At 42.4% G+C, this 23410-nt stretch overlaps 1 protein-coding gene across 3 annotated transcripts in view; it reads right to left on the reverse strand.

Annotated features, from left to right (window-relative positions):
- Nucleotides 1–2753: 2753 nt before the first annotated feature.
- GLT1D1 (glycosyltransferase 1 domain containing 1) overlaps nucleotides 2754–23410 on the reverse strand; it is a 70630-nt gene continuing 49973 nt past the window's right edge. For 2 of the 3 annotated variants that reach the window (XM_060785597.2, XM_060785594.2), the window contains 3 exons: nucleotides 18791–18911; nucleotides 8313–8411; nucleotides 2754–3903 (listed from right to left, as the gene is read on the reverse strand). In XM_060785597.2, the coding sequence (XP_060641580.2) occupies nucleotides 3757–3903; nucleotides 8313–8411; nucleotides 18791–18911 (367 nt within the window). In that variant the 3' untranslated portion in view covers nucleotides 2754–3756. The remainder of the gene's footprint in view (nucleotides 3904–8312; nucleotides 8412–18790; nucleotides 18912–23410) is intronic. The other variant, XM_060785595.2, reaches the window with a different exon arrangement.

The following is a 23410-nucleotide window of genomic DNA, read 5'->3' on the forward strand; positions in this document are numbered from 1 at the left end:
GGAAGTGTAAACGATCTTTCCACATAAGCATAGCATTTTTTTTCAAAAAGCAAAAATGCAACAGAGCTTGTCCTCGAGGAATGTGCAGGTTCCCATGGAAAAATCAGCACATGGAATGGCCTCTGCCAAACCTCCAAGATGTGTGGTTGTGGTGATAGTAGGGGGCCTTCTACTGAGGAGAACAGGAGCAGTGGCTTGCAGGCCTGATAGGATGACTTGAGAGATGTGTTGTCTCCATAGAGCTAACATTTGAGATGTTACAGAGAGGCTGACAAGGCTTTTCAAGCCCACAGACCATTACTCTTTCTTTTGGGTCCATGCAGGAACCAATGACACTGCAAAGCATAACTTTCAGAAGTGATCACATGAGATTACAAGGTTATGGTCATTGAACTCTGGTCATAGTTTCATCTCTAAACTAACACACATGATATCTGATTTCAGCTACTACAAGAACTGTGGGTTCAAGGCCCTGCGTTCCAAGCTTCAAAGGAAGGAATGAGGCACAGACAGGTTGAAGTCAAAGAAACAGGGGCTTTATTCACCTTGGCCAAAGTGGCTATCAGCAGAGTCAACACTGTAAAAAACGGACATAATCCACTGCAAACATACAGAAATGTTTATAGGACTTTGACAGTGGTTAGAAACAAAGGACTTTTGTTGCCCTGAGTGCTGACTGGCTCAGCTTGGGACAAGATAGGATCCGCATGCCGGTTGGCTCATGCACTCAGTCCATGGTCGTTGTTGATTGGCTCATGGGTCTGGCAGGAACTTTAATAAACTGTCATTTGAAGTTTTGTGGCTGTTTTCTTGGTTCACCCATGGTGGGGTGCAGGAGGAAAGGAATGTGTGTGTGTGTGTGTGTGTGTGTGTGTGTGTGTGTGTGGGAGGTCTGAGTCAATGACTGCTAATAACTACATTCTTGTTTGGTTGGAGTAAGACAATGGGTCCTGGCTACCTAAACAATGGGTGGCAAGGGTGTTGGCAAGGCCTGAATGGACTCTGAGAAAGAGAGTTAGATCAGGTGTTTGGGATTTGAATGAATTCCCAGAGATAATTTGTGTTGGGAAATGCCGTAGGTCCATTGTGAAATGGACCTAGGGCTGTTGTAAGAGGATTATGTCCCTTTCCTGGATGATGATGGAAATTACCCTGAGGTGTAAATAAGTGTTTCATGCAACTTTAAAAAAAACAAAAAAAACAAAAAGGAAACAACAACAACAAGAACAACAGGAGTATTTCCAGTCTCTGGGCTAAGATACGTAGGCCTCTACAGAAAAAGCATTACATTAATTGAAGAAATAAGAAAAGTCAAGGGGATTACAGCAGCGAGGTTTTCTATTTCAGGAGAGACTTTCACACAAATCTCTCCCACTCATTCAAAGGCATTCCCAAATTGCTCTATAAATCTAGCAAATTGTTGGTGTTTTCTCTCTTTCCCCCCTACCCCACCTCTAATAAAAGCATTTAGGCCAAATGGATCTGATTTGCATATGTTGAATGGAACAAAATGTTCTCAAGCTGTAAATTCTCTTGACATATCTGATTGGGATAATTACAATGCCATGGGAGACTTTCAGCCTTGCTAAAAATAGGAAGATGAGAACTGATGGACTGACAGGCAACCTGGAATGATCTTTTGAAGCAAAAGGAATGTGATAAAATTGATTCAAACTTTGGGCCATGTTTTCTTACTTTCTGTACACACACTAACTTCCTGTTTACCTATCTGGGTAAATTACAAACATCCAACTTACAGACGACTCATAGTTAAGAACAGGGCTGAGATAACCGAAAGTGAGAGAAATCTACCCCTAGGAAGGGAAATTCACTTCTGAAAGAGTTATTATCATGGGGGAAAAAGAGTCTCAACTGCAGCTTTCCCACCAATCCTTGTTACTACAATAAGCCAAATTTTTCAGAATCCCTTATCACAGGGACTGGAAAGTGAGGTGAAATCTTCTGAACCGGGGCAGACAGCAAAAACAAACATCAAGGGGTGTTAACCTTTCCCTATGCTAAGCTTATATACACACACAACACACATACAACACACACACCATATATGTGTGCGTGTATGCTATCCCTATGCTATCCAAAGTGTGTGTGTGTATAGCTGTATAAATAAAAATGTAATGTTTGTTTGTGGGATTAACATAACTCAAAAACCACTGGACGAATTGACACCAAATTTGGACACAAGACAACTATCAGGCCAACAAGTGACCATCTCTCATAAAAACACTGAAAAGCATAGTGGAAGAGACTTTAAAAGCCAAAAAATAAAAAATACATTACAACGCATGTGCAAAACCACATAAATACACGCAAACACACACATATACACAAATATATACACACACATACACACACACACAAAACACATATACACAGACTGGGCCACAGCAATGCACGGCAGGGGATGGCTAGTGTGTGTGTGTGTGTGTGTATGTATATGCGTGCATGCGTGTGTGTATATATATTGAATTTATATGTAAGCCAGAATATATATATATATATGTGTGTGTGTGTGTGTGTGTGTGTGTGTGTGTATTCTAGCTTACATATAAATTCAAGGTGGGGGGAGAAAAGAGTGTGTAAACAAATGGACATGAATGGCAGGATAAATAAAGGCAGGCCAGCAGGAATTGAACTGCAATCATTTTTGAAGCATAGGTTTCTACTACAGCTGCTTAAAAATGCCAAGGATTGAGAGAAGCAAAAACACCCCTCCCCAAGGAAAAAAAATCAGGTAACACCATATATTATTTTATTTTTCCCTTTTTGGACAGTACATGGTTCAAATAAATTATGAGGTTCACAAAAATTATTGAGGTCTTCAGTACCATTATAAAGCAACTATATCATGTAAACATTAGCTGAAAGAGCTGTTTGCATGAAGCACGCTTGAGACCCATCCCCACCCCAGTCATTGTCAGCAATAGAGACAATTCTCCCTGTTTAGCCTATTGAACTTTCCAAGTAGGACAACAACGGGGAAAATGCAGCCTATGGTCTTTGTTTGCCCACTAGTCCCTATGGCAATATTTGAAACTGTTGCTACTGGCTTTCACTAAGGCCAAGAGAATGTGAACAATAGCTTTCCTTGACTGAGTAGGGATTTGAACCCTGATCTCATGGACTCCGAATCCAACACTCTCAGGGGTGCCTTGTGCATTCCTGAATGGCAGAATGGTGTAGGGCTGGATGGTCCTTGAGGCATCTATGTTTCTGTGATTCAAAAGATGGAGGCAGGGAGCTCCAGACACTGTGAGCAACCACTCAGAAAGCTTTCTTTCATGCATCAATGATCATGGTTGAACTGAAGTAGCACTGTGTATCAAGGATATCTACACTTCTGAAGAGATTGAGAGTCAAGTCATGGAAGCCAGGTTGAAAGCATCTAGATGAAAATTAAGGAGGAAAGAAATAACACGGACATCATTGTGGGAGTTTAGTATCGACCTTCTTGCCAGACTGAGGACTTAGATGATGTCTTCTGACCACACATTCAGAAAAGAGGGAGTTAAAAGTAATGGGAAGTTCCAACTACCATGACTCTAAGAGCTGTTGGAAAGTGGGATATGCTGCTGCCTTAAAATGCAGTAGGACTCTATGGAAAGAGGCTGGATGGTTGTTTGAAATGAGTACTTTGATTGTTCTTTTCCTGCAATGGTAGAATGCGATTAGATTTGATGACCTGTCGATCTCTTCCAACTCTACGATATTTAAGGGATATCGGATCCAATGACTAAGTCAGTGGAGGCTCAACACAAAGTTTTGATAAGCATTCCTTTCATGTTCCCAGGAGTGGTGCTTTGTGACATACTCCTTTGCCCTTGTTACAATCTTTCTCTGAAGACAAGGGTCGCTGATCAGGCTTTTGGACAGTTGAACAAATTCCTGAAAAGACAGAAAATTATCATTAACATTATAATCACTGCACTGTCAATGTTTATGATACATAACAAAGGATCAGAGGGCAGGGGCCTGTCCCAAGGTGACTGCATGGCAGTCTACAGATTTTTGTTTTTCCGTGTCAAAAGAATTGCATAAAGAGCAATGCTCTGAGGTTAGAAAGATTAGCCTCTTACAAGAAACGTTGCCCAGGGGACACCCAACTGTATTCACTCAGTCTTTGAGGAGGCTCTTTCCGTGTCCCCCAGGCTATAAGCGGTACATGGTCAATAGGTGAAGTAAAGTGAAAGGGAGACAGAGGAAGAACTGCCCTGCATATCACTTACTAGAGAACTAGGGGCATATACAGCAGGTTCAAAGATGGGGTGAGGGATACATTTTGACAGAAAAAGGGGTGTAGTAAATCGGAGCCCCTGGTGGCACAGTGGGTTAAACCACTGAGCTGCTGAACTTGCTGACCAAAAGGTCATAGGTTTGAATCTGGGGAGTGGGGTGAGCTCCCGCTGTTAACCCCAGCTTCTGCTAACCTAGAAGTTCGAAAACATGTAAATCTGAGTAGATCAATAAATCCAGTGGGAAGGTAATGGCGCTCCATGCTGTCATGCCAGCCACATGGCCTTGGAGGAATCTACGGCCAACGCAGGCTCTTCGACTTAGAAATGGAGATGAGCACCAACCCCCAGAGTCGGACACGGCTGGACTTAACGTCAGGTGAAAACCTTTAGCTAGGGCAGGATTAGGGTTAAGGTTAGGGTAGGGTAGGGAATCCGAAATAATAAAATCTGGTTCTTCTGGTGGTTCTCTAAATATATATAGATGGCCACAACTTCATCTCATCATATCCTAACTTTCCAGTTTTTACATGGTACTTACTACCCAAATTCTCAATTGTTGAAATGCATCTCCTGAATATTTCTGCTCACATCTGAGCCCCGTTTTTTTACACACACAGAGCATGTGGCTCTCCAAAATTAAATCTGGCTCTTAGTGTATGGGGACTAAATGGTTCTTTCACAGATGTCACAGGTTGGGTTTAAACAAGATAGGAATTAAGGTATATTAGGCACTGAAAAAGAAAGAAGTTCCTTAGAGCAGAACTAGAATCTTGGAGTAATTTAACTTTTTTGTGTGTCAGGAGCGACTTCAGAAACTGCAAGTTGCTTCTGGTGTGAGAGAATTGGCCGTCTGCGAAGGCATTGCCCAGGAGATGCCTGGATGTTTTGATGTTTTACTATCCTTGTGGGAGGCTTCTCTCATGTCCCCACATGGGGAGCTGGAGCTGACAGAGGGAGCTCACCCACGCTCTCCCCGGATTCGAACCTCCGACGTGTTGGTCTTCAGTCCTGCTGGCACAAGGGTTTAACCCACTGTGCCACCGGGAGCTCCTTATTGATTCAACTGCTACTACTATTGAGAGAGTGGGTGGTCATTCCCCCTTTATGACTTTCCTGTGGCCATGTCCTTTCTCTCTGCATACAGAAAAGAGGAGTACCAGGTTTAAAAACCTCTCAATGTTCCAAAGCTCACTAGAAACGGACTTCTTTACCAAGTTTTTTTTTATGGAAGCAATGAATAATTTTAACTATGTTCCTCCTACTGCAAGGAAGTATTTTGCAATTTGGGTCAAATTCTGTACAAAATTCATATGGTGGTTTTGTACAGAAAACAATGTTGATATGCAGAAATTTGATTTCCTGCACAAGCAAATTTTGGAGTATAAACCCCAACCTTCAAAGACCAGCATTTCTCTTGGAGCCCCCAGGGGCGCAAAAACTCTTGTGCCGGTAGGACTGAAGACTGACAGGTTGGAGGTTCAAATCCGTGGAGAGTGCGGATGAGCTCCCTCTGTCAGCTCCTGCATCCCACAAGGATGGTAAAACATCAAAACATCCCTTGGGCAACGTCCTTGCAGATGGTCGATTCTCTCACACCAGAAGTGACTTGCAGTTTCTCAAGTTGCTCCAGACAAATAAAGCATTCCTCTTGTAATGGTTTCTAGATACACAAAAAACATGGGTATTTTTCTATAATGTTTCGAGTATTTTGAAATATTCTTTCCATCCCTACTCTAAGTCACTATGGAATTGATCTGCATGGAGCCTATTAAAAGGTATGCACACAAACTGTCAAATCAAAACGTACTTGTACATTTGTATATATTAAAAAACTGCCTGCAATCAAGTACAGTCTTTCTGTTCAACCCACATGATGGAGGTAGGGTGGCAGCGAGACATAAGATATCCTTTTTCAAGGAAGCCAATTGCCTTTGTTAACAAAGCAATTCATTAGGGAAAACCACAAAGAACGATCAGCTCTCCGGGAAGAAAATGTTTGGTGCAATATTTCCCTCCTTCCATGGGAGAGAGTGCGGGTGGTGAGATGTATTGCCAAAGATGAACGGAAATAGAGAATTCAACTTCCTGAGACTTTGCTTAATAAAATGCATTAATCATATGCATCCCCCCCCCCCCACACACACAAAAAAGCATTTCTACTCTGCTCTTTTATTTAAGCTAGCTTTAAAAAGAAGTTGTGCTTAGCTGATTATTGATGGAGGTCAAAATCTAATTTATGGAATCAACAGGATTAATTCTCCCAGGCTCCCCTCCATTCAAAGCCTAATTAAGGCCATGGGTTAATTAGGATATAAGGTGAAACTTCCAAGGAAACAATGTGCATGTGAAATGGACAAACTGGGAGCTTAAAAGCTAGGCAATCTGATTCTTGATTGTTGTTGCCACTTCTGTTACTCGGGTGCCAGGGGCATTGGGCTTTAGAATCCTAACAAGATTATGTTGGTGCAATTTAGCAGCGCTACAAGCCACTCAGAGCATGGGTTTATGGGAGAGAAAAGTGAGTTTGGGGAAAGGTTAAAGGACATTTGAAAGTCAGACATCAGATTCCCAAGCTTTAGATCTCAATTCTCACAAACTTATATACAGTGTTCCGTCACTTATTGCGGGGGTTCTGTTCCAGGACCACCCGCAATAAGTGAAAATCTGTGAAGTAGGGATGCCATATTAATTTTAATATTTATACATTATTTTATATATTATTTTCTTACCCACTCTTCCTTACCCACCTCCCAGCTCATCCCAAGGGCACCTGCCTGCCTCCCTGGCCTCCGCAGACCCCTGCAGAGCATTCAGAGCTACGCAGGCGGCAGCAGGCCAGGGAGGCAGGTCTTCCCCACCGCATCTCAGGCCACCACACTTCTGTTGTCTGTGGAGGCCAGGGAGGCAGACCTTCCCCACCGCACCTCAGGCCACCACACTTCTGTTGTCTGTGGAGGCCAGGGAGGCAGACCTTCCCCACCGCGCCTCAGGCCACCACACTTCTGGGGTCCCTGGCCTCCACTGGATGTAAATGTTTTATATTTTTATTTTTTATTAATATTTTCAAAAACCCGCGAAACAGTGAGTCCACTAAAAGCGAACCATGAAGTAGCAAGGGAACACTGTACTAGAGTATAAGTCTAGTTTTTCAGCCCCTTTTTTGGGCTGAAAAAGTTCCCCTCGGCTTGCACTCGAGTCAAGGTTATTTATTATTTTATTTTGTTATTAGTATTATTTTTATTACATTTATTATTTTACTCTATTATTATTACATTGACATTATTTTACTGTATTATTATTTTATTATATTTATTATTTTACTGCATTATTATTTTATTACATTTATTATTTTACTCTATTATTACTATTATTACATTTATTATTTAACTCTATTATTATTGGAAGGATAGGTAAGCACATTTACATTGAAGGAGGTTAGAATGATGGTTTAATCACAGTTGGGTAGTCTTTTCTTAAATTACAGTTTTATGTAAATACTCAAAAACATTTAACCTACTGATGATTACCAGTAGCAGCTACATTTCTCACCCTCGGCTTATACTTAAGTCAATACGTTTTCCCAGTTTTCCTTCGGCGTGGAAAAATGGAACAACAGCATCTCCCCATGGCTGAGTTGAGCACAGCCTCCACATGCCGGACATGAAAAAGGGGGAAGCCTTGCCTCTGTCTATGTATTATCTGTCTTTATTAATTGTATAACGGCATTGAATGTTTGCCATATATATATATATATATATATATATATATATATATATATATATACACACACACACACACACACACACACACACACACATACAAATACCACAAATAATAATAATAATAATAATAATAATAATAATAATATTTTGTGATCCGCTCTGAGTCCCCTCAGGGAGATAGAGTGGAATATAAATAAAGTATATTATTATATTAATGAGCAAGTAGATTTAGAATTACAAATCCCCAATGTCGTAACAGAATAATCCTATGAATGCTTGCTTCCAGACGAGTGTGCATAGGACTGAATCATGCCCCATATATATATATTTTTGTTACCTCAGGGCTTGAATATAACAGCCCAGTTTCTTTGTGTGTGATTATTGCAGCATTTCCTGGGATATTCCTTGCCAGTACCGGAACCTTTAAATCCATGGCCTACAAAATTAAAGAGAAGACAAAGGCTTCCATCAGTTAGTGGTCCCTGGTCAAGTGGTCGCCAGTCAACAAAAGTTTGCGAACCACTGTTGTAGATGCACCCAAAGCTTGCTAAAGAGCTCTGCATCATTTCAAATGGTGACTGTATATTTTGTGCAGTCAACAAACACAATAGTACAATTAAAACTGAAACCAGAACTTTTTCCGCTGGACCTGTAATGGATGAACAGATGGAGAAGAGACATGGACAAATGATCTAATATATGATCACAGTTACCATAGTGCTCTACATACAGGAACAGAAGGACATGGCTATATAGTTACAAGAAGACTGGTTGATGAAACTATATGACCTTGCAGAGATGAAAACATTCACAACGTTGCTAAGAGAAGTCATTCTGATGAAGCTGGAAATTGTTTTATTCAGGGAATACTGAGAGAGATTATTCTTATTAATATTTAACGAATAGTAAGTTTAACTAAATGTGTAAGAATTCTTTTAAGGAATATTTTTAGAGGAAGTAAGGAAAGGGGATAACTATAAACATTAGCTGGAAAGTTGGAAATCATTTATTTCCCTCGTCCCTCCATTTTAATTACAATTTTTGTGTTGTGTTCTATGTTAATATAGGATTACAGTGTATTTTTTTCTAGTTGCTGTGAGGCTGTGCATCACTGATCTGGAAATCTGAAATATTCCAAAATTGTCCCCATGGTTGGCTGAGATAGTGACATCATTCCTTTCTGATGTTTCAATGTACAGAATTCCTAAAAATATTGTTACAAAAAAGAAATGCTTATGTTTAAAAAAATTATTGTTCCATGAACCACACCAAAATTGTGAGGACACAGGTGCTTTGTCAGATTTGTGGTAATAGGAAATACCAGCTCTACAAGACAAAACACATTCTCATGACCTTTTGATTCATGCCAGGATTTATTTATTTATTTGTCATGTCAGAAGCGAATTGAGGGTGCAGTTATAATGCATTTAAAAACACATAGTTAGTAGCTTGTAAAGGTTTCCCCTTGACATTAAGTCTAGTTGTGTACAACTCTGGGGGGTGGTGCTCATCTCCATTTCCAAGCCAAAGAGCCGGCATTGCCTGTAGATGCCTCCTAGGCCATGTAGCCGGCATGACTGCATGGAGAGCCGTTACCTTCCCACCGAAGTGGTACCTATTGATCTACTCAAATTTGCATGTTTTCGAACTGCTAGGTTGGCAGAAGCTGGGGCTAACAGCGGAAACTCACCCCACTCCCCAGATTTTAACTGTCGACCTTTTGGTTGGCAAGTTCAGCAGTTCAGTGCATTAACCCCCTGCGCTACTGAGGGCTCAGTGGGTTGAAACTTGGCAATAGGCGAAATGTCCTTTGACAATAAGCTGGCCACTTGGAGGGCCTCTGGTGTTGCCATGAGAAGGTCCTCCATTGTGCATGTGGCAGGGCTCAGGTTGCACTGTAGTAGGTGGTCTGTGGTTTGCTCTTCTCTGCACTCGCATGTCATGGACTGCACTTTATAGCTCCATTTCTTAAGGTTAGTTCTGCATCTCGTGGTGCCAGAGTGCAGCCTGTTCAGTGCCTTCCATGTCTCAATAAGAGCCATATCCACCATTTTAATGTGGTGAGATGCATTCCACACTGGGCATGCAGAGTAGCAAAGCACTACAGATGTCTTCACATGCCAGGATAATTGTCAATCACCATTAAATACTGCAAAGATACACCATCTTATATCTTATTTGTCTGCTGAACAACTGAAAAAGAGAAAGCAGTAAGAAAAGGGTTCTGTTGATGTAGATCCATGAGTATTGGAAAGGAAAATGCCTGGGAGTGAGCAACATGGTCCTCTGGCACTTCAGCGTGTACAGAGCAAGAAGACTCGTTACTGGAGGAATGATGCTGCCAAGATGACCTCAGACTTTGCCATCACAAGCAGTGAGGAGTCCATGTGGGAATCACAAAGTTGGAAGAGACTGCATGGGCCATCCAATCCAACCTCCTTCTGCCATGAAGAAAAAGCACAATCAAAGCACCCCCGACATATGGCCATCCATTCTCTATTTTTAAGCCTCCAAGGAAGGAGCTTTCACCACACTCTGAGGCAGAGAGTTTCACAGTTGAACAGCTCTTCTTATGGTTAGGAAATTCTTCCTAATGTTCAGGTGGAATCTCCTTTCCTCTCATTTGAATCCACTGCTCTGAGTCGTAGTCTCCAGGGCAGCAGAAAGGAAGCCTGCTCCCTCTTCCTCATAACATCCTTTCAGATATTTAAACATGGCAATCACAGCTCCTCTCAACCTTCTTTTCTGAAGCTAAACAGACCCAGCTCTTTAAGCCACTCCTCAGAGGGATTCATGGTCTCCAGAACTTTGATCATTTCAGTTGCCCTCATCTGAACATTTTCCAGCTTAGAGACAATGTCCCTCTTGAATTGCTTTGCCCAAAATTGGACACAGGGGTTGTGATTCCAGGTGAGGAGGTCTGACCAAAGTGGGACCATAATTTCCCACTAATTTAACCCACTGCTCTCAGTGTCGCAGTGGGTTAAACCCTTGTGCTGGCAGGACTGAAGACTGACAGGTCGAAGATTTGAATCTGGGGAGAGTGCTACAAAATACATATCTGTCAGCTCCAGCTTCCCATGTGGGGAGAGAAGCCTCCTGCAAGGATGGTAAAACATCAAAACATCCGGGCATCCCCTGAGCAACGTCCTTGCAGACGGCCAGTTCTCTCACACCAGAAGTTTATTTATTGTGTCAGGAGCAACCAGACAGTTGTATTATATTTTTAACAAAACAAACAGACAAAACACAAAGTTAGCAAGCTTGGTAGTTGATTAAATGTCCTTTGACCAGTATCTGGCCACTTGGAGTGCCTCTGGTGTTGCTGCAAGAAGGTCCCCCATTGTGCATGTAGCAGGGCTCAGGTTGCATTGCAGCAGGTGGTCAGTGGTTTGCTTTTCTCCACACTCAAATGTCGTGGATTCCACTTTGTAGCCCCATTTCTTAAGATTGGCTCTGCATCTCATACACCAAGTCACTTCTGACACATGCACATACACACACACAAAATTCCCTTGATCTAGACATCACACTCTGTCTGCTGCAGCCCAAAATCCCATTGGCTTTTTTAGCTGCTGCATCGCATTGTTGGCTCATGTTCAACTTGTTGTCCACTAGATCCCTTTCACATGACCAGTTTTTAAGTCAGGGATCACCCATCCTGTATCTATGCAGTAAAGGGAGGGAAGGGGGAGGAAGTTATCTTTAATACCACTGTTTAATGTTCCAGTGAGATCTAAACGGCTTCAATTTTAATCCCAAATGATTTTCCCCATCCTTCTTTTATGCAGAGATAACTTGTTATTTTGCTCGTAATGGCTCACTCCCACCATTTTTAACAACCTCTCGTTCAGTGCTGACATCCTTCCCTCATCCCATTGTCCCCATGCAATATAGAGCACTGGATCATTTTGAAATCTTTTAACATATGCAATGTAGTTTTTCTTTATTCCTCGAAACAGCTCTTCAGGTATGCCGGTACGCACATCTTAATTCCGTAAGGGATCTTCTATTATCCCCTCATTTAGGAGCCATTGTCAAATTCATCTTTAATACATTGTTTTATCACTTACAGTATCTGTGCCTACAAGATGAGTACAGAGCATGCAGATAGTCTATGGAGACATATCTAAGCTTGTCACTGTTGCCATCTCAGTCTTCTGTTGTCTGCCAAGCCTGGAGTAGAAACATATGGTGGGATGGCCACTTGGTCCACAAGCGTCCAAGAAGCACGTCTCCTCAGCATTTGGTTTAGATAAGTGGTTCCCAACCTGTGGTCTGTGGACCAACAGTGGTCTGCAAGAACGAAAATATGGTGTGTGACCTCACCATTACTACACTGTTGCCTCGAAACCATGCAGCAACGAGACCGACTGATCTTGCACAACCTGCTTATAGTGCCAATGCAATGGTGATGTCGGGAGGGGAGAGGCTGACTACGCATGAAAGATTACTCCTACCACATCAGCTCTAGATGATTAAATATGGTTTTCTGTGGGCGAGCAGATGGCGACTACTGGGTGGCACATGTTCTGTATCAGAAACTAGAACTGATGTGGTCTATCCAATGCAATTTTCTGAATCAGCACTCCAAATAACCAAACCAAATTAAAGTTGACAAAAAACCAATTCGTAACCCTTTGGGAGCTAATGTTGGGGAGTGGTTGCTGGTCAAAGTGGTCCATGGTCAAGTGGTTCCTGGTCAAACAAAGGTTGGGAACCACTGGTTTAGATTCTATATTTGGAGTTGAGTCTGTTTTTACTTGCTGAGCAAAACCCAGCAACCTCACATTTTAATTACTCCAGCTTTCAAAACCCTGAAAAAATACGGCCTTTGAGTGCTTAACGGCTCATCTTGTACAATTATCCTAGTGTCAGATAACAGAAAGAAATCCGCTCTCCAGGTTGTTCGATCCATACTGATTCACTGGCACTTAGGGGAGAATGCACTTTTAATTACTGTCATTACTTTTTCCGTTGTATGTGGACTATGATCTCCTTTTAAGGTAATTGCCACTGAAGCAAAGTATAAAGCACTGGAGGTTGGAAACTTTGGAAATGTAGCTTCTCTGAGCTTGAATTCACACACATCCGTGCACATAAATATCTGCTACATTTAGTAGACTCAATGGATTAATTACACAAAAAAGCAATCAAATACATGTCTGCTCTGAAGACACTATCAATTTTGGTTCTGTTACACTTCTCAGAATCCACCCCCCCCCCCCTTGCACTCTCCAAATTCATCACTGGGCTGTGAGACATTATTAAACACCCACCCGTACACCCCTTGCACAGAATCTCATGTAGATTTTGATATATGCTTGTCCCATATGGATTGGCAGTTGTATTCCAAATCATTAACTTCAAATTTTTGATTGCTAACAGTATAATTATGCATTTCTGCACTACTATGCAGATTATAGTAGCTTCAAACAATTACATAAAATTACAGTATAGGAGATAATAAAAATGGATACCAACAGAAAAAAATGTACATTTCTCCACTGATTCCAAACTACAACTCCCGGGATTCTATAGCATGGTGGCTAAAGTGGAGTCAAACTGCTCTTTCTTGCTGCCATCATGCTCCTTTCTCCTGCCTCAGTGGCTAATGGCTCTTTGCGCATCACCTCCTCCAAGACTGATCACTTGAACAATGGCATCAGATGGAGGAAAGCTCTTCATTGGAGGATTCATTTTTGACACCAATGAGCAGAATCTGGAGCAGTTGTTCTCCCCCTATGGAGACATTGCAGAAGTTGTGGTGGTAAAAGACAGAGACTCAGCAGTCCAGGGGGTTTGGCTTTATTACCTACTGTGCGCCAAGTTTGGTCTTTATCGGACTTTGTTGGGGGCTGCAGTGGTCTTTGGGAACTGAAGGTTTTGAAAGTACTAAAAACCCCAACATCCTTTGTCTGTCCTCTCCCAAACCTCACCAGGTCATAAAGGGGGTCATGGGGGTTATGTGTGCCAAGTTTGGTCCAGGTCTGTCACCCGTGCTGGTCTCAGTAGCCTATGAAAGTGGCAGCCAATCAGAACGCTGCCATATACACATGTACAAACATTCACTAGCCGTCCCCTGCCATGCGTTGCTGTGGCCCAGTCTGTGTATATGTGTTTTGTGTGTGTATATATATGTGTATATGTATATATCTGTGTATATGTGTATATATGTGTGTTTGTGTATATGTATGTGTGTGCGTGGTTTTGTGCATACGTTTTAATATATTCTTTAACTTTTGGCTTTTTAAGTCCCTTCCACCACGTTTTTCAGTGTTTTTATGAGTGATGGTCATTTGTTGGCCTGATAGGTGTGTTGTGCTTAAATTTGGTGTCAATTTGTCCAGTGGTTTTTGCATTATGTTAATCCCACAAACGAACATGACATTTTTATTTATATCGAAATAGATTGCTGCCCTGAAGATGCTAAGGATGCCATGAGAGCCATGAATGGAGAATCTGTGGATGGCCATCAGATCAGAGTTGACCAGGCTGGCAAATCTTCCCGTGGCTCTTCAGGAGGCAGATGCCATGGCCGTGGATCCTCTAGAGGAGGTAGAGGATATGTAGGTGGCCAATAGGACAACAGAAGCGGTGGCTATGGAGGATCCAGAGATTACTCTAGGAGCTCCTACAGAGACAACGAAGATAACTAGCTTACACTGAGCATAAATCCTTCCTGAATCAAGATCATCCTTCCAATAGTAGCTGAATCTTGTTTAGTTCTCTACCCGTATTTCCCCTTTTTCATAGTCTTTATCATGAGCAGCTCAACAGCTTTTGCGACAGAATGGCCTATTAGACCTTTCTGGAGGAAAACATTTAATTTGCCTTTTTAAAGCATTTTGGCATAGTGGGTTGAAGTGCCGAGCTGCTGAACTTGCTGACTGAAAGGTCGCAGGTTCAAATCTGAGGAGCAGCGTGAGCTCCCACTGTTAGCCCATCTCCTGCCAACCTAGCAGTTTGAAAACATGCAAATGTGAGTAGATCAGTAGGTACTGTTTTGGCAGGAAGGTAACAATGCTCCATGCAGTTATGCCAGCCACATGACCTTGGAGGTGTCTACAGACAATGCTGGCTCTTTGGCTTAGAAATGGAGATGAGCACCACCACCCCAGAGTCAGACACGACTGGACTTAATGTGAGGGGAAAACCTTTACCTTTACTTTAAGCATTTTGAATACATACTTGCTTCCCCTGCCCTCACATTCTTTTAACAAGCTAGGATGGGGGCTCTGATCTTTATTTCATATACAGTTTCCCAGAATCTGAAAGAGGTGCATTAATACCTTGTAGTTTTGTAAAAGTTCTATGGTGTAATGAGGAAGGGGTATAGTGGAAGGAAAAACCCTTTCATTATAAAGGGAGTCTCATTTGTTTGATCTTCAGAAATCAGAATTTATACTGTATGATGTACCTAGAACTGAAGCTTGCAGAACTTGCAAGTTGTTCTTTAAAAATGTTTGTGTGTGTGTATGTTTGTCTGTCTGTCTGTCTGTTTGTCTATCTATCTATCTATCTATCTGGAGGATTCACATGTAACTTGATATTGTACTAAAAGTGGTTAAGGAATTCTTTGGCTTCACAAAGCCAATTAAATGCCCTTCTGAAGAACTAAATAAAGTGGGGTCAAACTGCATTAATTCTACAGTGTAGATGTACCCATAGCTAGACTGCCTTTGCACCTCTTGCCTCTTGCTCTGGGTGCTTGTGGATCTGTCCTGTGTTCATTGTCAAGTTCAGCTCCCCGCCCCCCAATCCTCCCAAGTACATCATGTGCTCCTTGAGTGTTACCTGGCTACCAACCTTCAATTTCTGAATATGAATGAATACATAAGGGGTAGAGTGAATGGGACCAAATATGGAAATTGGTAATTGGCATGGTCTATTAAAACACCTTTGATATATGCTTCAAGTTCCTTGTCAACTTCCTTCATAGCCCCAAAGCTACATTTCCCTGTTTTTCCCCCAGTTCAAAATGACGTTCCATCACACTGGGAGACTAAGGACAAAGAAGTCTCTATCTACAAAATATGGATGACTGAATTACAATTGCAGTCCTGGAATGATGTTCTCAGGAGGACAAAGGCAGAAGACAGCGGCTGTCTTGGCACTAACTACTCTTAGTCAAATGAATTAGACTGTAGATAATTACTGCGCCCAATTTTAAGATGCTTGCTCTAGCCTTAAGTGCAAAATTTGTTTTGTTGAAAACATCTATAACTCTGATGGTATTGCATTGTAATGACAGAGAGGTGACATCCCCGTTTTCAGGATTATGTTTTCCTAATGAAAAGTGCAACCCAAAGCTCATTGAGAAGGATGCAGAACAAAAATTCATTCTATATATCTTCTTCCCCTCTATGCATAAATGCCAAATTACCAACATCCCATTTGTAGAATGGCTTTTCAGAGGTATTATTTCCTTTGCTCACCCAGATTCCTCTATTCAATTGGTTTTCAAGTTTATTCCTAAAATTTTGCCATTATAGTCAGCCTGAAAGCAGTGAATTGGGCCCGGCTGCCGATTAGTTGCCGGACCCAATTCAAGGTGCTGGCGATGACCTATAAAGCCCTATATGGTTCGGGCCCCACCTATCTCTGTGATCACATCTCTCCCTATAAATCAGCACAAAATCTACAATCAACCAGGGAGGCCCTCCTCTCGCTCCTGCCACTGTCTCAAGCACGGCTGGTGGGAATGAGGGAAAGGGCCTTCTTGGTAGTGGCCCCCCGGCTCTGGAACGCCCTCTCCAGAAAATTAAGACAGGCCCCATCACTCTCCTCTTTTAATTGGGATTTGAAGATCTAGTGAACAGAATCACTGGGTTGTTGTGAGTTTTCTAGGCTGTATGGCCAGTTCCAGAAGCATTCTCTCCTGACATTTTACCTGCATCTATGGCAGGCATCTTCAGAGGTTGTGAGGTCTGTTGGAAACTAGGAAACTCTGCTGGAAACTCTAAAATCATAACAGTAAATAAAGAACATTCAAAAACAGGGGAACTCCGGACAAGAAACAATCAGGGACAGCTAATCACCTCTCAACAAAGGATTCCCCCAGGCAATAACAAGCCAGACCTTGAAAACTGCTAGGCCATTAAATGCTAATCAAGGTGGCCAATTGAAACATTCAAACTTACCTCTGACGGATAAGAGTTTTTTCTCCCACCCTGGACATTCCACAGATATGTAAAGTCCATTTTCCTAGTTTCCAACAGACCTCACAACCTCTGAGGATGCCTGCCATAGATGCAGGCGAAACGTCAGGAGAGAATGCTTCTGGAACATGGCCATACAGCCTGAAAAACTTACAACAACCCAGAGCATGGACAGCCATCTATCAGAGGTGCTTTGATTGTGCTTTTCCTGCATGGCAGAATGGGTCGGACTAGATGGCCCATGCGATCTCTTCCAACTCTATGATTCTAACAATCTTTTAATGCTGTGCATGTTGCACATTTGTTATCCGTATGTTTTCAAATGATTTTACACAGTTTAAAATCAAAGCGTTTTAATAAGGAATTTTCATTTTGTTTTTATCATTAGGATTTTAAATGTATCTTCGTTTAATATGTGTTGTGAATCACATATGGGGAGAAAGTCAGGATACTTAGTAAATGAACAGACAGCCTGTCTGCACACAACTGAAATCTCATTCCCCCTTGTATGAAGAAAACTATCCCATCTGGAAAGAAACTTGGCTAACACCTTTCTCCTTGATGGGCTAGTTTTCACAATCTATGAAGCATTCACGCATATGCTCTTTCACTAAATCCACATTCTAGATGGTAAACCTGGGAAGACTATACTATATGCTTTAATCTGGGATTAAAACTCAGAGAGCTTCAAGTATCATTTATTTCACTCATCCTATAAACAGGCTGTGGCTTCATAACAGCTTTCCAGTGTAACTTCTGCCCTTGTTAATGAAAACAGGAATTTGACAGATGGTGCTTCCTCCCTTTGACCATTTCAGGTAGGGGGTTTTGCCTAATTAAAACAGCACTGTCCTTCAAGAGCCATCTTCTCTCTGCTTCCCAGGCAGATGGTATAACTTTATTGTCAAGGTTAACAGGAGTGTCTGTGGGAAAGGCGGTGAGTGGGAGAAGAAACAGTAGCATGGCACAATGGGTAACTTCATGTATAATGAATTGGGGGAAATATAACAAATCTAGAAGAAAACATGTAAATATAGCCAATGGAGCAGTCTATTTTCTGGTCCTTTTGTATGTGTACCTTCGTAACTTCACACAAAATTCTGCATATAAATGCATACTTAAATAAGTGTTCTTGAAAGTTTTTCCTCCACGCAGTACACCTATTTTTAATCTAAACATACATTTCTATGCCTTTTTTGAGTCTGGTTGGACTGGATGGCACTTGAGGTCTCTTCCAACTCTATGAGTCCCGGATTTTTTGGATGTCAGACTTTTCCACACTTTGTGATGCAATTCTTGACTGCAAAAAAATCCCAAATAACTACCCAGTTTTAAAAAGCTGCTGCTTAGATTATACCCTCCCAAAGCCTTACAAAATAAAGTCTAGCACACACTCTTAAGTACCGCTAAGCCATAAGTAAACACTGAGAATTGTTAAATTTCTTTGGTGCTGGTCATCAACCGTAATAAATAAATATATTGTTACATTTCATGCATTCCATGAGAAACTGCATGCACTATAGCAGACTGTGGCAGGGAAGATGTCGTTATCTTTTGCAGGCATTGAAAGGCAGACAGCAAGGCTGATGGAGATTTCAAATGGAGAAAAGTAAGGGAACGTTCTGTGCAGAGCTCAATGCTCAGATGTAATTACCTCTAAGAGTGCGGCTGACATCCCCTCTGAAATGGAACTGTTCACAACAGCAAAGCATTTCTTCACAGCAGCATGAAGGTCTTCCTGGGGGATCTCCTTCAGCAAATGTACCCCATCCGCCCTACCGAGCAAACATTGTTGAGTCTGTTAATTGGCCTCCAGACATGGGACTCCAGGGCCATTCAATGATACTAAAAGGCATGTGGCTGGGGGACAACAGTGTGTTCTTATTTTAGAAACAGAGAAGTCAGAGGAAGTGCTTTATTTGTATTGTTGACATCGACTGGTAGTGACTTTCCAGGGTTTCAGCCAAGGGTCCTAATGCAATCCTACTGGGGTGGAGGGACACTCCTGTATGCAAAGGTTCTCTGCTGGACTGGCCATGTTGTCCAAATGCCCGATCACCGTCTCCCAAAGCAGATACTCTACTTCAAACTCAAAAATAGGAAACAGAATGTTGGTGGACAGGAAAAGAGATTTAAAGATGGGCTTAATGCCAACTTCAGCTGTGACCAGCAGTGCTGCAGAATTTGAACAGGCATGAACGGAGGGCGAAAGAGAGAAACGTGCCAAGAGGAAGGTACGTCAAGCCAACCCTGTCCAGGACCACCTTCCACCTGGAAGGACCTCACTGCAGGAGAAGGTGCGGATCCAGAATAGGGCTCCACGGCCGCCTTTGGACCCACCGCCAAGACACCACATCTGGAGGACTATCATCCTCGAGCTACAAGGGATTGCCTAATAACAAATAATACCAATACTCCAGGGATGTCACTCATTTTTACTGAGGGCTACATCAGCCTTATTATGGCTGCCTTCAAAGGGCCCTTGAATCCAGGGATGGAGAACCTGCTGGGGGTAAAGGGCCAGTCATAACTTTTACACAGTGATCAGCACTCTTTATTTTTACCCAGTTTAGGTCCCCAGATGTTATTGAATGACAACTCCCATCACTTTCAATTATCCACCATGTGGACTGGGGATAATGGGGATTGCAACCCAACAGCCCTTGAAGCTCTGGGGTTGAGGAAAGGTCAAAGGGCATTTTAATGTCAGGGATCATATCTACAAACCTTGCATCTAAATCCAAAACCTACTCTCCTGACTCAACAGAACAAACTACATCATTGCCAGATGTCACTGTATCCCAACTCCCACCAGCTCTAGTCATGATAAGGTCTCATGATGAGGAAAACAGGAGTGGTAGTCCAGCATTTGTAGGGCCACATAAAATGACATGGTGAGTTGGATTTGGCCCACGGGCCTTGAATTTGACATGTGTCCTAGTCACTTTGAATACTGAATTCTAAGCTCCCAGGTAAGGAGCAGGCATGCACTACCTGGTTGGATGAGACTGGGTCAGGGGGTGCTGGTAACCCATATTAGCTCTGCTCACCAGGTTTTTCTGTACAGTAGCAGTCGAGGCCTGGGGTAGAGTGTCAGTGGTCAATTGCAATTCCATACCCCTGACCAGGTGCCCCATCCCACACTCTGCTGGGTTTGAGTATGTATGCCTGCTCAAATTGCTCCCTTCCTGAGCTAGCTGGGGTGGTCTCAAGGTTGGAGTCTCAGTGGCTAATAGTGCTGGGTGAGTTCAGCATCCATGCAGAGACTGCCCTGTAAGGAGTGGCTGAGGCTTTCATGGTCCTCATTACAATTATGAATCTGTTCAAAGTGCTGCCTGGTCCTACTCATTGGATGGACATACTCTGGACCTTGTTTACTGTGCTGGGTGGGATGGTGATGATCGTGGTGTGGAGGAACTCTCCATAGTTCTGTTGTGATGGACCAATCATTACCTGGTCAAGTTTAGACACACTGGGACTCAAAACTCCTACCGTGGTGCAAGATTGATTAGGATGGCCCACCCTGGGAGATGGATATATAATAGCCACATTGGCTGTCCATGCAAATAGGGGACCAGTGCATTTACACATTATGGGATGCGAATTCTACAGATGTTCTACAGGTGTCTTGCCTTGTCTAGGATCTTTCACATGCATTTCTCCATAATCATAATTCATAAAAAGGTAAACATTTCCTCTTGACATTAAGTCTAGTTGTGTTCAACTCTGGGGGGTGGTGCTCATCTTAATTTCTAAGCTTATTTCTTTATCGTGTCAGTATCAACCAGACCACTGTATTACATTTTTAACAAATTTTTAACAAACAGACAAAACAGAGTTTGCAAGCTTGGTAGTTGATTAAATGTCCTTTGACCAGTATCTGGCCACTTGGAGTGCTTCTGGTGTTGCTGCAAGGAGGTCCTCCATTGTACATGTGGCGGGGCTCAGGTTGCATTGCAGCAGGTGGTCAGTGGTTTGCTCTTCTCCACACTCACATGTTGTGGATTCCACCTTGTAGCCCCATTTCTTGAGGTTGGCTCTGCATCTTGTGGTGTCAGAGCGCTGTCTGTTCAGTGCCTTCCAAGTCGCCCAATCTTCTGTGTGCCCAGGGAGAAGTCTCTCATTTGGTATCAGCCATTGATTGAGGTTCTGGATTTGAGCCTGCCACTTTTGGACTCTCGCTTGCTGAGGTGTTCCAGCGAGTGTCTCTGTAGATCTTAGAAAACTATTCCTTGATTTAAGTCATTGATGTGCTGGCTGATACCCAAACAAGGGATGAGCTGGAGATGTCTCTGCCTTGGTCCTTTCACTATTGGCTGCCACTTCCCGGCGGATGTCAGGTGGTGCAATACCGGCTAAACAGTGCAATTTCTCCAGTGGTGTAGGGGACAGACACCCCGTGATAATGCGGCATGTCTCATTAAGAGCCACATGCACTGTTTTAGCATGGTGAGACGTGTTCCACACTGGGCATGCATACTCAGCAGCAGAGTAGCATAGTGCAAGGGCAGATGTCTTCACTTTATCTGGTTGTGATCCCCAGGCACAACCATTTCTAAGCTGAAGAGCCAGTATTGTCCATAGATACCTCCAAGGTCATGTGGCTGGCATGACTGCATGGAGTGTCAGTACCTTCCTACCAAAGCGGTTCCTATTGATCTACTCACATTTGCATGTTTTTGAATTGCTAGGCTGGCAGAAGATGAAGCTAACAGGAGCTCACCCTGCCCCACAGATTCGAACTGCCAAGCATTTGGTCAGCAAGTTCAGCAGCTCAGCAGTTTAACTCACTGTGCAACCGGGCGCTCCTCATAATTCATACATCTGGGCTTTTTAATTCTGGCAACAGGAATTCACTGAAATATAACAATTGACTGTAAAGGGGGAAGGGAAGTGTGAAAACAACCGGAGTAGAAATGCAACAGGTAATGGCGCTACATTCAGTCATGCCGGCCACATGACCTTGGAGGTGTCTACGGACAACTCCGGCTCTTCGGCTTAGAAATGGAGATGAGCACCAACCCCTAGTCGGACACGACTGGACTTAATGTCAGGGGGAAACCTTTACCTTTACCTACAAGAAGAGACAGTGTGTGGACAAGAGCACAAGAATGTGGAAATGAGTGCAAAATCACATTCCACTGTCAAAAAAGAAAAGGGATTTCTTCATTGCTAAAGGATGTGAAGTTATACATTTACTTGTGTTAATACTGCCGATTGAGATCTCAGAAACTACAGAGGGTGGACAGGGATTAGGCTTCAATTTTCTTCAGTGAAGGAATATCTCTTTTTTAGTTTATTATGCTTTCTCAGCGTCGGTTCTACTTAAAATGCCTAACAGCAAACAATTTAAGACTAAATCTAATTTGAATGGGACTGGAGTGAGTGCTAATTAACAAGTTCCATTCATTTCAATGGATCTCCTTATCCTGAGACTAAAGTTGGAGTTAGCTCCCTACATCTGGTGAAAAAAAGTGAGTCAGTTCAAAGGCTAAATTCTCAGTTCAACACACAATGAAATAATCTTAAGTTCAGTACAAACAAGTAAGAATACATTTTGAATGTAAAAGCTCTGCCATACTACTACTTCCAGGGTATGAAAACACAATACCCTGTGGCCTAAAATAAAGTTCATAGAGACGAGAAATTCTCATTAGGCTTGGCAGTTACATACAAGTCTTTTCTCCAGGACTTCTGAATGCTCCACTTGTCAATGCTGTCAATTTCTCTGGCCTCACAGACCAGAGAAATATTCACATAAGTATATGGGAGAGAAGTAATGGCAATGGGGTGTTCCTATGTCAGTTGGATGGCAAATATGCTTCACCTGCAGTCAGCCCTCTGTAACTACAGGGTCTGCATCCACAGATTTTGCCATTTTATATAAAGGAAGTCATTTGAGTATGGCATTGTATATAATGGGATTTCAGCACCCACATATTTTGGTATCCACAGAGGGTCCTGGAACCAAAGTTGCATGGACACCAAGGGACCACTGCACTTGACTTTAAAGGAACTATCCATGGTGCTGAACCCTATACTCAATCTAGATTCAATAACTTGAATAGCTCCTTTAGTATTTCCACAACTAAGGAGTTTCCTTGACCCAGTAACATGGAAGATGGCACTGGAAAAAAGAAAAGAGGCAATATGGAGGAATGCAGTTGACAGGGGAGGATGACATTTTAAATTCCAAACCTATTCAGGAGAAAATCTATGCCGGATAACAACTAAAGGGCCATGATAGCCGATTTGTGTTTGAAAGTGACATTTT

Source organism: Anolis sagrei, chromosome X (assembly GCF_037176765.1).
Source record: "Anolis sagrei isolate rAnoSag1 chromosome X, rAnoSag1.mat, whole genome shotgun sequence".
Taxonomy (NCBI): domain Eukaryota; kingdom Metazoa; phylum Chordata; class Lepidosauria; order Squamata; family Dactyloidae; genus Anolis; species Anolis sagrei.